The 13,040-nt window shown below is 38.9% G+C and overlaps 1 protein-coding gene across 1 annotated transcript; it reads right to left on the reverse strand.

Annotated features, from left to right (window-relative positions):
* Positions 1-285: 285 nt before the first annotated feature.
* On the reverse strand, positions 286-8,597 carry LOC136211072 (probable inactive receptor kinase At1g48480). Its single transcript, XM_066002594.1, has 3 exons — positions 7,385-8,597; positions 1,170-1,264; positions 286-1,052 (listed from the first exon to the last, which is right to left on the reverse strand). The coding sequence occupies exons 1-3, from the start codon at positions 8,586-8,588 to the stop codon at positions 564-566; spliced, it is 1,788 nt and encodes a 595-aa protein (XP_065858666.1). The 5' UTR covers positions 8,589-8,597; the 3' UTR covers positions 286-563.
* Between the last annotated feature and the right edge of the window lie 4,443 nt (positions 8,598-13,040).

Consider the following 13,040-nt stretch of genomic DNA (forward strand, 5'->3'; position numbering starts at 1 on the left):
ATTGGGGTCAGCCTTCCTAGACTGATCCCGGTGTAGGTTTTTTATTGGTTTTGTTTTTTTTCCTTTCCTTTCTTACAAAAAAAAAATATATATATATTTTGGTATTATATTTAAATTTCACTTCGGTTTCGTTTACACTGAAATTTTTTCATAATAACCAAACCGTAATTGATATTCACATTACTTCTAATATGAAACCGAACCACACTATAATACATAAATAACCGAAACGAACTTTCTTTTTCGGTTTCGTTATTGGTTAGTGTTCCAAACTTTGATCGGATCTAACCACAAATATGTCAATTTCCCAATTAGGAATGTTCAATACAACAAAGTATTTCGGTTAGGATGATTCGTCTTCTTCCGCGTCGATATGTGTTTCATGTGATTGTGAGCTAGAACAGCAGAGCAGGGACGGATTCAGGAGCTCGAATACCTACTGATCGCCGGAAAATTTCAAAATTCCTATAGAAACTGTACACAGAGCTTTATTTTTTTACATATATAAAAACACTCAAAGAATATCAATTTAGCATCCTATCAACCACCACAAACACTCTTTGTCAGTGAATCCTGGATCCGTCACTGCAGCAGAGCATTTCAATTTGGGTTATCACCTCGGCCATTGAAGGGCGATTATCAGGATTCTTATCAGCCCAAGTGAATGTTAACTCCAAAAGTTGAAGCATAACTTCCTCTACGTTCCCATATCGAAGGTTCTCAACATCAAACACTTCTGAAGTCCATTCATCGTTCACAGCAGATAACATCCATCTCGGAAGGTCTAGTCCCTCATCTTTCAAGTAAGTTTCGTCGGGATCTTTTTCGGTGAGCAATTCCAAGAACAATACACCGTAACTATACACATCTGCTTTCTGGGATACTTCAGGAGTACATGTCACCTCTGGGGCAAGATAACCATCAACAACACGGTTAAAAGTAGGGTTCGGTCTAGCGAATTGGGCAAGTCCGTAATCAGAGACACGAGCTTCGAAGGTTGAAGTAAGGAGTACATTTGATGACTTGATACTTCCATGAGACGTCGAAGGGCTCTGAAAATAGAGGCGTCGAAAGAGATTATTATGATATAAATGACATAAAAATGATAACTGTATTACATTAATTGTCTCCGTAAATCATGTTTTCGTGTCGAAAATTGAGAGCTCTACCTGAGAGTGAAGATGTGCAATTGCTCTAGCAGCTCCAAGGGCAATGCTAATCCTGGTATCCCAATTCAATGGAGTTCTATTTGGACCTCTATTTCCTGCACTTGATGCAAAATGGCACGAGAATTAGATCAAATAAGGCAAATTTTTCTGTATATACTAATTCCACGGGAAAATTATATTAGTGCGAGTTTGATATTGCATTTCCAGATTCTAAAAGCAGTTTTTCTAACTTTCTCAGCAAAAAAAAAAAATTCATTTGTTAAATGTTGTAATCTGTGTTTTGGTATTTCTACAATTCAATATAACATTACATACACACACACACACACATATATATATATATATACACACAGCTAGGGGACACTACCCTACAAGCAGTACACTTAGGTGTTGTAGAAGCCCTTCAGTTGACTTGGGCAGACTCTAGCAGACTTTACATTTATTACACTCCCCCTCAAGCTGGAGCATAGATATTAATCATGCCCAGCTTGTTACATATATAGTTAACCCGATTTCCTGGTAACGCTTTGGTAAATACATCTGCCAATTGGCTCCCCGTTCTGACATGTTGAGTTGTGATTGTGCCATCTTCTAGCTTTTCTCGAGTAAAGTGGCAGTCGACTTCTATGTGTTTTGTTCTTTCATTGAATACAGGATTGTTGGCGATATAGATGGCTGCTTCATTGTCACACCATAACTTCATAGGTTTTGTCTGACCAAACCCAATCTCACAAAGAAGATTGCGTAGCCACACAAGTTCACATGTAGTTTGTGCCATAGCCCTGTATTCAGATTCTGCACTCGATCTGGATACCACACTCTGCTTTTTACTTTTCCAGGATACAAGATTGCCTCCGACAAATACACAGTAACCCGTAGTAGAACGTCTATCTGTAATATCTCCTACATAATCTGCATCTGTAAAACCTTCTACAGTGTGGTGACCATGATTTTGATACAGTAAACCATGCCCCGGAGTCCATTTTAGATATCTCAGAATATGACTGGCGGCATCCCAATGTGAAGTTCTAGGAGATGACATGAATTGGCTTACAACACTCACTGCGAAGGAAATATCAGGACAAGTGATTGTAAGATAGTTCAATTTTCCAACGATTCGTTTATACTTTTCTGGATTCGAAAGTAAATCTCCATCGTCAGTCTTCAACTTCCCATTTGGTATCATAGGTGCATCACACGTCTTTGCCTCAATCAATCCAGCATCATTTAATACATCTAGGCAATATTTTCTCTAGGTGAGATAAATCCCTTTACGGCTCCAAAAAACTTGAATACCCAAGAAATATTTCAATTGTCCTAGGTCCTTTGTCTGAAAACAAGTGCCAAGGAATTCTTTCAGTTTCGTAATACCAGTCTCATCATTCCCAGTAATTACAATATCATCAACATACACTATCAGTAAAATGCACCAGAACTAGATGATGAGTAGAACACAGAATGATCATAAGCACTCCGATGAAGACCAAATTCTTGTACGGCAGCACTGAATCGTCCAAACCATGCATGGGGAGACTGCTTCAAACCATACAAGGACCTTCGTAACTTGCAAACTTTCCCGGACTCCCCCTGAGCAACAAACCCAGGTGGTTGCTCCATATAAACTTCCTCGCGTAAATCACCATTCAAAAATGCATTCTTGACATTAAGTTGATAAAGTGGCCAGTTGTACGTAGCAGCCAAAGAAACAAACAATCGGATGGAGGAGAGTTTAGCAACAGGGGAAAATGTCTCTAAATAGTCGATGCCATAAGTCTGAGCATAACCTTTTGCAACCAAGCGAGCTTTCAAACGAGCAACAGAACCATCAGGGTTGAATTTGACAGTGAACACCCATTTGCAACCAATAGCACGCTTCTGAGATGGAAGAGACATAAGATCCCAAGTATGATTCAATTCAAGGGCATGGATTTCTTCTTTCATTGCTTGAAGCCAGCCAGGATGAGTCAGTGCTTCAGAGAGAGAGGAAGGAACAGCAACAGAATCTAAAGAGGCTACAAAAGACTTGGAGGAGGGTGATAACGCATCATAACATACAAATGAAGAAATTGGGTAAGTGCATTGACGGGTACCTTTGCAGAGAGCGATAGGAAGTTCAAGACTAGGATCTGGAGACGGAGCAGGAGGGGGAACACTGGCAACTAGATCAGGTGGAGCTGTAGCACTTGAGGGATGCGTGCGTCGAGAATAAACGTGACGGATAATCGGGCGGGAAGGAGCAGAAACCACCTGCTCACTCACAGTGTAAACAAGATAATCATCATCAACTGGACTTGACACATTAACAGAGGGAATGGATTCACGACTAAAGAAAGAAGTGCTTTCAAAAAACGTAACATCAGCAGACACCAAATAACGACCCAAAGAAGGAGAGTAGCAACGATACCCTTTTTTAGTCCGAGAATAACCTACAAAGATACACTTGAGTGATTTGGGATCAAGTTTGGAGACTTGTGGTCGCATGTCTTGAACAAAACAAGTACACCCAAAAACACGTGGTGCGAGTGGAAATAGAGAGGACGAGGGAAAAAGAAGGGAGTATGGAATCTGACCGTTGAGGACTGAAGAGGGCATACGGTTGATGAGAAAACAGGCAGTGGACACCGCATCTGTCCAAAAAACTTTAGGAACCTGCATATGAAACAACAGTGCACGAGCAACTTCTAATAAGTGACGGTTCTTACGTTCAGCAACGCCATTTTGCTGAGGGGTAACGATGCAAGAAGTCTGATGAATAATACCGTGTTGAGAAAGATATGATTGGAATGTATTAGATACATATTCTTTAGCATTGTCACTTCGCAAAATACAAATAGATTTGTTAAATTGTGTGCAAATCTCAACACGAAAGTTACAAAAGATAGTAAATAATTCTGAACGATATTTCATTGGATAAAGCCAAGTAACACGAGAATAATCATCAACAAAGGTGACAAAATAACAGAAACCAAGTTTGGACACAACAGGACACGGACCCCATACATCAGTATGCACCAAATAAAAGGGAGACTCGACACGTTTATTGATTCGCGGAGGATACGAAACTCTATGATGCTTAGCAAACTGACAAGCTTCACATTCTAGAGTAGAATCACGCGGAAGACTAGGACATAATTTTAGCAAAACTGGTAAAGACGGATGACCAAATTGACAATGAAGTTGTAAAAGAGACGCGCTAGTGCAGGCAATGGATCTTGGCACCTGCTGATAAGTTGAATCAAGGACATACAATCCATTCACCAGGTTCCCTCTACCAATAATTTGCTTCGTCCCAAGATCCTGAAATAGACAATGGGTAGGATAAAAAAACAACACAACAGTTAAGAGTCTTGGTAAGTTGGCTGACAGATAATAAGTTTAGAGGAAAACGGGGTAAACATAAAACAGATGATAAAGGAAGAGTAGATGTTGGGTTAGCTGTTCCTTGTCCAATTACAGAAGCACTTGAGCCATTAGCTAACATAACAGACGGAAAATTGGTCCCATGTTGGAAAGAAGAAAGGATACATGTGTTGCCGGTCATATGGTCTGTAGCACCAGAGTCAATAACCCAACTACGAGAGGAGGTGGATAAACATGCAGCATGATTACTTGTATCAGCTAGAGCGGAGGTGAAGGTTGATGGTTGTGCTGCACCATAAGTTGCAGAAAGCTGCTGAAACCGAGCATACTCATCTGCAGAAATGGTGACAAAGGAAGGGGTTGGTACGATGCCACCATGAGTTGCAGTATTTGCGGACCTCCTAGGAGCATTCTGTCCCGAGTATTGAGGCGGTTTACCATGTAATTTCCAGCAATTTTTCTTAACATGACCTTCTCCCCCACAGTGATAACAAGTACGAGGGGAGCTACGGTTGCCACTAGGAAGAATACTGTCTCCACTTCTGCAACCTGTACCAGCATTACTTACCAAGACGACTGTGTCAGAAGACAATCTACCAGAAACTGTGACGTCATCCTTACAGACGTAATTTTGACTCCCGATTAATTTTCTATCCGTAATTTTGGAGGACCCTAACGTAAATGCAGTCACAATTTTCTTTTCAATTCCTCCTGCCATAAAACTAGATGAAAAGATATATATTTTCTTGTTTTTTTTTTCCTTTTTTTTTGAAAGGAATTTGTTTTTTTTTTCTTTCTTTCTTTCCCTGTTTTTTTTTTTTTTAATAATAACAGCAGTACTAATAACTTTAAAACTGGAGCAGTAGAGAAACCCTAAAAACTAAAGTTATGCAACACAGACAGTTGAAGAATAGAAAGGGGCAGATTCAGATAACTTCCCTGACACATGCGAGCACCAGGAATGGCCGGAATTGTTATTCCGACGCCGGAGAAGTAAACCGGTAACGAGGAGGAGAAGCCACGCGTCGGCACGTGATGACTGATGTGAAGGATGGAGGCGGCGCGTGAGGCCCACGCGCTGGTCAGATGGTGGCCGGAATTTGCAGGAGCGCCGATCGGAGGAGGAGAAGAGGAATGGGAAGGGTGGTGAGATAAAATGATGGACCAAACTATAACCCAAGAGTCCCAAGCTCTTGACTGATTCTAACCCTGGGAAAACACTACCCAGAAACGCAAACAGCAAAAGATTCACAGAACCTTAGGGCTCTAATACCATGTAATCTGTGTTTTGGTATTTCTACAATTCAATATAACATTACATACACATATATATATATACATACACAGCTAGGGGACACTTTACCCTACAAGCAGCACACTTAGGTGCTGTAGCAGCCCTTCAGTTGACTTGGGCAGACTCTAGCAGACTTTACATTTATTACAAATGTAAAATTGCTTTCCTTATAAGCTCGGAACGCTGCTTATAGAAAAAGCTATGATTTGTAGCTTTTACGGAAAGCAACTTTCACAGCTTATCATGATATTAATTTTCTTCTACGCGAAAATAGCCTTAAGTTTTAAATTAATTTAAAAATTAGCTCTAACTTTCAATTTAATTATAAAAATAGCCCTAACTTCCAATTCTTATCAAATAGCACTTTCCCTCACACCAAGTTCGGCTGGCCACAATAATGCCAAAGTAGAGGTGGGAATAACTTATACGACCCGTCGACATAAATTTAGTGGGTTAATGTTTTATTACAAGGTCTTTTTTGGGTTGATCCGAAACTGATATGGAAATTTTTTTATCGGGTTAAGATTGACATGCTAACTCGAAAATAACACGAATATAGACTTGATGCATTAGGAGCCTCCTATATAGACCAAATAATCCAATAGGCCCCCTAAACTTCGGAAATATCTCATTTCTCGTTAGCCTCTTGAACTTGTTTAAAGGACATGATTAACTCCTAAGTAGGCAGAGTAAGCATTAATGACATGTAATTTTTTGGACTTAATACATCAAGGACCATGTACTCGGCCGAATAATCAAATTAGTCGGTTGAACTTTGGAGATGTGTCATTATCCTTTGAACTTGTTTAAAATGTTCTATTGGCTGCTTACAATGATATATTGACTCCTAAACTTGCTCAAACGGACCTATTGACTTCCTGGACTTGTTTAAAGTAATAGGCGTTTCAACTTGTCCAAAACCTCCATTCACTTTGCCGAGTAGAAATTAAGAGATCAATCATATCACTTCAAGCAAGCTTAAAAAGCTAACGAGATATCTCCAAAATTCACCAGCCAATTGGATTATTTGCCAGTTACAAACAAATTTTTAGATGGATCCTGGTTCACTAATTGAAAACTAACCCATAGTAGACACTACACAAACACGATCCACTTACACTAACCCATAGTCGACACTACATGAACACGGTCCACTGACACGAAAAACACTAACTAACCCATAGTCGACGCTAAAAAAAACACGAATAACACAATCCACTTACAAGAAAAAACACTAACCCATAGTCGACACTACACAAACACGATCCACTTACACGAAGAACACTAACTAGTAACTCACAGTCGACACTACACAAACACGGTCAGCTTACACAAAGAACACTTACCCATAGTCGACACTGCACAAACACGATCCACTTACGCGAAGAACACTAACTAGTAACTCATAGTCGACACTACACAAACACGATCCAGTTATCCAAAGAACATTTACCCATAATCGACACTACACAAACACGATCCACTTACACGAATTGCCACCAAGAAAAGAACAGCAATTATAGAAAATTGACAACATAACTAAAGTCAAGAAAACACTAACCATGTAAAAGAGCAGATAAGCTTCCCATAGGCATGTAATCATGAACAAGAAGTTTTTCATCCTTGCTATAAAAAGAAGCTCTTAAAGGCAACAAATTCTCATGGTTTATCTTCTCAATACCCTCAACCATCTCTTCAAACTCCTTTTCTGACAAATCAAAATCCCTCATCCTTTTCACAACGATTGTCATTCCTTCCTCTAAAAAAGCCTTATAAGTTGTCCCAAAACCCCCCTTCGAAATCAACTCTGCAGAAGCACTCAACAAATCTTCCAAATTCAAATCCAAAACACTATTCCTAGCCATCCTCAATCTATTCCTACCTGTACCTCTGAAAGAACCAGCGGTTGCTGCAGCACTATCAACATCAGCCATGGAAATCTCACTAGCATCTTTAACTTTAACCCCTCCTTGTTTAATCCTCTTTTTTTGACACAAACACCCAATAAAACAGCTAATCATAATCCCAATAATAGCTCCACTAGACAATTTATGATTATCCCCAATTGAACTACTATTGCAGAGTAACAAGGGTTTCCCACAAAGAGAATTGCCTTCAAACGAATTCACAGGGTTACTAGATAGTGTTTTAGGGATAGAACCAGTTAATTTGTTAAATGAAACATTGAATTGATGAAGAAATCCCAAATTCAAATCAGGAATTGAACCATTGAGCTGGTTTCGATCTAAACAAAGAGTTGCTAACCTCTTCAATTTGTTAAAATTGGGTGAAATGACACCAATGAAGTTATTATTACCCAGATTAAGCCTAACCAGATTCTGCAAATTGAACAAAAATTCAGGAATTCCCCCGGAAAATAAGTTCCCCTGCAAGTATAAATTGCGTAAAGAAGCTAGATTACCAATTTCAGCAGGGATTGGACCAGAGAAGGCGTTGAATCGGAGAGACAAAGTTCGTAGCTCTGTTATATTTCCAAGAGCTATCGGAAGTTTGCCGGAGAAAGACATACCAGGGAGGCGTAACTCGACGACTCTGTTTGATTGACAAGTAACGCCGGTCCAATTGCAGGGGGTTTCGTCGGAAATGTTCCATCGGAGGAGGAATGGACCGCCGGCTGTTGCGCGTAGAGCTAAAAGGGCAGTTCTATCTAATGCTAGATCTGAGTGGACAATGGAGGAAGAATCCAGGAAGAAGATGATGGAAAGAAAATGAAGTAACGAGAGGATTCTGGACTGTGACTTCATTTTTGGCCATCAAATATGAAAACCAACTGCTACTTCTTGATGACCAAAACAAACAAAATAAGTCAACGTCAGTTTTGACTTTAATTTATAGTCCGGGATAAATTACACCTATGACCATTGAACTTTAACAATTTCCACAGTATAACCACTGAACTTTACATTTTCTTACACTTGTAGCCACTAAACTTCAATCAAAGACTCAAAATGATTATTGACAGTTTCGAACTAAAAATCAAAGAATTAATAATATTTTAAGCAACTTTAATTCTTGAAAATTTTCGTTTTGAAATCATTTAGGTTGTTTTTTTTTTGAAAGAATAAAGAATATTATTAAATTAATTCAGAAGATAAAACATCGATAAGGAACGGTGGTGGATATGCCCACTCACCACGGTCAGGCCTAGAACTAACAGCTTTTGCTAATGAATGAGCTATGAGATTCGCTGATCGTTTAACGAATGAGATCGACACTAAGTTCAGATCTAGAAGAATAGAGTAACAATCTTGAATGACATCGGATAGATATGAAAGATCAAAATTTTTTGCTTGTAAAGCTTGAACCACTTGTAGACAATCAGATTGAATTATCACCCGGGAAAGGTTTAGGGCCTTAATCCAGCTGAGAGCCTCTCTAATTGCCATTGCCTTCGCCACAGTAGGGTCAATCGAATCCGCTAATCTCACATTTCTGGCCCGAATACAAACTCCCCTACAATCTCGAATTAACATACCGAATGTACAATAATTTTCCTCCGGATTGATTCCGACATCCACATTGCACATTAGAAAGTTTGAGGGGGGCTTTGCCATTTTTCCACTTCTTTGCTGCTTGTCGGTTTAGCAGATGATCGTTGAAGATGAGCAGAATTCCATTGAAGGTGATCTGCTACTGCTGAAGCAAGGATCGTGCTGGGAAGACAGAATTTCTTCTCCCAAACCACTTTGTTCCGATATTTCCACAAATGCCACAGGATACTAGCCACCGATTCCGCTATAGATAAGGAAGATACTAGCAGCCCTAAGAACCAGACGAATATGTCGTTGACTTGATCCATTCGATCATCAGTGAAGAATAACGCCCAAACCTGTTTTGCTAAAACACAAGAAACAAATATATGAGTCTCGTTTTCATTTACTGTGCTGCATATCGGACATCTATTCGGCAGGGAGCTGTGACGGATTGTCAACTTAGCCATCGTTGGTAGGCAATGTGAGAAAATTCTCCACAGATAGTTCTTAACCTTTGGGGCAACACGTAATTTCCATAGTAAATGCCAGTTCAAAATAGGTGGGATCTGTTGCTCATCCGATTCCACTTCGACCGCATACCAGTATCCGCTACGAATCGTATACTCCTTGGACGAAGTGAACTGCCAGAAACACGAGTCAATATATCCATGATTCCTTGTTGGGATTGATAAAATTAACTTACAAATTCTACGGTGCAATTTATTGGCTTCAAACTCGACGGGAATGGATTGAGGTTATCCGGAAGCCAGGGGCTGTCCCATATGCGAATTGTTTGACCTGTTCCGACCTTGTTTCTCAGCCCTTTTAGTAGCAAAGCATTACCTGCTATAATACTCCTCCAGACCAATGACGGATTATGGCCTAAAACAGCATGGAGGAAGTCGACATTTGGAAAATATCTTGCTTTCAGAGTCCTGGCCATCAGTGAAGATGGTTCTTGAATAATTCTCCAGCTTTGTTTAGCCAACAAGGCTAAGTTAAATAGACGCATATTTCGAAACCCCATTCCTCCAGAGTTCTTTGGATAACACATTATAACCCCCTCACTTGGATCACATGATATCTCACAAAATATCAGTTATAGACATGCTTTAGAATTCGCAATCATATAAACTTCAATCTCATATAAACTTGACATATTATACATAAGAGAAAGCATTTACAATACACGTTTAAAACATTATCCTACATAGAGGATTTACAAAACAAAAGTACATCACAAGACTCCAAAATGCCTAGATGAGAATGGACTGACATTGTCGGTGCGACCTTAAGCAAGAAGAACTCCACTTAACCTGTAAAATCTGTTGGCAATGGGTGAGCTGCCTACTCAATAAACATATTACGCATATATGTATACAAAGGTAAGGTAAAGAACACAGATCAAAAATATATCATACCAAGTTAGAATTTTCAATAGAATGATATTCACTTAGTATATTAATACTTCTTTTAGAAAGGCCTTGCTATACTTAGACAATATATATAAAATGGTCCTTGGGCCCAATCTGTATCCCAGCTCACTAAATTCGGAATACAATCATCTCTACGGAGGAGTTAAACTCAACTCACGTACGCATATATCTCAACACATGTGCTTCCGGCTCACAATATTCGGGTAGCACTCTCAACTTGGACCATTTCACATATCCATCTAAGCAAGCTCATATTCATTTCTTATCCAACCATTATCCAGTTCAAGTATGTGCACAAGGCTCAACATGCCGTATTTACCCATAACACTGCAACATACTCAATCATATCACTTTTGTATCAACCACAATGTATCACAAACACTCAAACATTATCCACATCATTCACATCAGATTCAACAACATCTCACACTCAACAAGTTACAAGGCACAATACATCCATACATATATATAAGCAATATGCTTACCGTCGCACTCAGTTCGATCTATTCAACACGATTGGGTGTGCGTTCAGTTGCACCTTGTCCTCCTAATGTCACATAACATTTATACAATTAGCCTTTTAAAATTCGCAATCATATAAACTTCAATCTCATATAAACTTGACATATTATACATAAGAGAAAGCATTTACAATACACGTTTAAAACATTATCCTACATAGAGGATTTACAAAACAAAAGTACATCACAAGACTCCAAAATGCCTAGATGAGAATGGACTGACATTGCCGGTGCGGCCTTAAGCAAGAAGAACTCCACTTAACCTGTAAAATTTGTTGGCAAGGGGTGAGCTGCCTACTCAATAAACATATTACGCATATATGTATACAAAGGTAAGGTAAAGAACACAGATCAAAAATATATCATACCAAGTTAGAATTTTCAATAGAATGATATTCACTTAGTATATTAATACTTCTTTTAGAAAGGCCTTGCTATACTTAGACAATATATATAAAATGGTCCTTGGGCCCAATCTGTATCCCGGCTCACTAAATTCGGAATACAATCATCTCTACGGAGGAGTTAAACTCAACTCACGTACGCATATATCTCAACACATGTGCTTCCGGCTCACAATATTCGGGTAGCACTCTCAACTTGGACCATTTCACATATCCATCTAAGCAAGCTCATATTCATTTCTTATCCAACCATTATCCAGTTCAAGTATGTGCACAAGGCTCAACATGCCGTATTTACCCATAACACTGCAACATACTCAATCATATCACTTTTGTATCAACCACAATGTATCACAAACACTCAAACATTATCCACATCATTCACATCAGATTCAACAATATCTCACACTCAACAAGTTACAAGGCACAATACATCCATACACATATATAAGCAATATGCTTACCGTCGCACTCAGTTCGATCTATTCAACACGATCGGGTGTGCGTTCGATTGCACCTTGTCCTCCTAATGTCACATAACATTTATACAATTAGCCTTAACATAAACTTAATGAAAATATAAACTAATGAATGCTATATGATGTACAAGACACTAACTCCACAAAGTTCATGCAATCTAATCATTTTGTCTTAGATCATCATATGACCTACTTGCACACATTATGCCATAACTTTCTCTATATGAATCCAAATGCTCTGATTCTTGAACCTACTGAAACTAGACTTATATGGGTAGAACATATCCAAAATTCACATTAATATCACTTCTACACAATATATGGCATGCAAAATGATTCTGTCCTGTTTCCAGCCAAGAAACAGACTACCCAGTTTTGCATCTACCATAATGCACTCAACCTAGCTCACACTAAGCATAATGGATTGCCAAATACTTTTACAGACATCTACTTCAAGTAATTAGGAACACTTTTGTATAAAGAAACTTTCTCCAATTCGGACTCTAAGATCCTCAAAATGCTACATCAACATGGCTGCCTCACATGACATTCAATTTCGAGGCAGTCATGATCCATCTAGGTTTTCTTCCTCTATATATGGAATTAAAGTCCCATATTTTACAGAGGGTTTCATAACACATATAGGAACATAGTTTATTCTTTATGTATCGTCAAATTCGAACAATATCAATATGAAAAACAGGCTCCAAAATGACTGAAAGCAGTACCCTAGATTTCTGTTTAGGGCACTTGATACATATCTTGCATTTGGATAGCCTATAACCACTTTAAACAACACCAAAACTCAACAAACTCAATCACAACTCATCCACAACAAATCCTATGATCATACCTAGGTATTTCAGAATCTCCAACTCATAGA

Source organism: Euphorbia lathyris, chromosome 1, assembly GCF_963576675.1.
Source record: "Euphorbia lathyris chromosome 1, ddEupLath1.1, whole genome shotgun sequence".
NCBI classification, from domain to species: Eukaryota; Viridiplantae; Streptophyta; class Magnoliopsida; order Malpighiales; family Euphorbiaceae; genus Euphorbia; species Euphorbia lathyris.